Source organism: Penaeus monodon, chromosome 22 (assembly GCF_015228065.2).
Source record: "Penaeus monodon isolate SGIC_2016 chromosome 22, NSTDA_Pmon_1, whole genome shotgun sequence".
In the NCBI taxonomy this organism is placed as follows: domain Eukaryota; kingdom Metazoa; phylum Arthropoda; class Malacostraca; order Decapoda; family Penaeidae; genus Penaeus; species Penaeus monodon.
In genome coordinates this window covers 23415890-23417502 of record NC_051407.1, presented here as the reverse complement: position 1 = coordinate 23417502, position 1613 = coordinate 23415890, and the positions used below count along the sequence as shown (strand labels likewise).

General features: G+C 35.9%; 1 protein-coding gene across 1 annotated transcript in view; it reads left to right on the top strand.

The window, feature by feature from the left end:
- The window catches only part of LOC119587028 (serine/threonine-protein kinase/endoribonuclease IRE1-like), a 49447-nt gene that overhangs the window by 15228 nt on the left and 32606 nt on the right, over window positions 1–1613 (top strand). Inside the window, 5 exon segments of the mRNA XM_037935770.1 lie at window positions 37–163; window positions 359–561; window positions 759–944; window positions 1068–1246; window positions 1379–1581. Coding sequence (XP_037791698.1) covers window positions 37–163; window positions 359–561; window positions 759–944; window positions 1068–1246; window positions 1379–1581 — 898 coding nt within the window.

Sequence of the window (1613 nt, the reverse complement as noted above, 5' to 3'; positions counted from 1 at the left end):
GCAGATCAATGATTTATTATCTTTTGTTGTTAATAGGAGGACTACAGGCTGTTCCAACAACTACAGTTGCACCGCAGACCTTGAATCATTTTACAAAAGAATTCATGCACCTTACACATCAGTCTCAAGATGGTTCTGATGGTCTCCTTATAAAAAAACTCAGGTACTTTTGCAGATGCATATTCTTATCTTATAGTTTGTCAACTTTCCTTTTGTGAGGAACCAAAAGCAGACCATTTTCAGTATTTAGTCTAATTTGCCATATTGTTAATAATTTTAGGTCTTTTAGTAAAAATGTTTTATTACCCAAGACCTCTGTAGTTTTGTTCTAAGCATTTTTTTCATATATTCTTGACAGTCCAACAATCTACATTGGAGAGTGCAGCTCTGGTGTGTATGCATTGCCAGCACTAGTGGATACAAACACAGTAACTATTTCACGCAAAGAGTCTCAGTTGCTCCTAGAAGGCCCTCCTGGCTTTCGAGGTACACTAGGTTCTCGTCCATCACAAACAGCAAGTGATGCAGAAGAAGAAAAGAAACCTGATGTACTATTACTTGGTATGTAAGCAGTGAAGTTTCACTTTGCAGCACAAAGAAAAATTAAGTGAAAGTTATTGATGGGAAAAGTATTGGTAATGAATGCACAGATTGCACAGATACCACATATCCAGTCATGTATATTTTTATAATAATATTAGTACGAGATGCCTGGAGCAGCTAACTTTAAATTCTGTCATTGATTTTATCATTTTCAGGGTATTATGAAGTACCAGAGAAAGTGAAGGCAGACCTGGCTAAGGCAACACCAGAGGAATTAGCTGATTTTAATAATCATGTACTGCCCTTAGGCATCACTCATGAGAAAAATGAAAGTAATACAGCAGAGACAACAACTTATCCTGGCCAAAAATCCAAAGAGGAAAGGAATCATTTAATTTTAGGTATGTGTAATGCTAATCCTTGATAGTGATATTGCTGTTGTGCATTAAAGAGAAAATTATGTAAAGTTAATGAAATTATTTTGTAAAGGGATTCTGCTAAGACCACTTTTATTTTATCCACAGAGGGCATGGAGCAAATAAAAAAGATGAATTTTAGTTTTATAGCTTCAGGAAAAATGATCAGATGGTGGGGAGCCATTTTTCAAGTAGCATATGGATGGCTTTTTGCTGATCCTATCAACCTGCTGGTAGTGATTCTTATTTTAGGCCTTGGAGGAATAGGCATTCTTCTTTACAAACAGGTAAGTAAACACCTGTGACAATGAAACACTGCTACAATTGTATTTACATGTAGACACCAAAAAGAATGTACTCTTAGGACTTTTTTTGACAGCATCTAGATAGTTTATATAATTGTTTTTTATATAAAACAGGCCAAGGATTATGCACGTCTATCCCAAGAAATGTCATCTCGTAGACTTTGGTCCCAAGGGTCCAATAGTTCATCAGGTGGTTCATCCACCAATGTCACTGCACAAGTGGAAGAATTAGAAGATGGATCTGTTCGTGTAGGGAAAATAGAGTTTGATCCTTTGCAGCTACTTGGTAAAGGATGTGATGGAACCTTTGTATTTCAGTAAGTAATTTGCTTTTAACTTTATGAAAGAT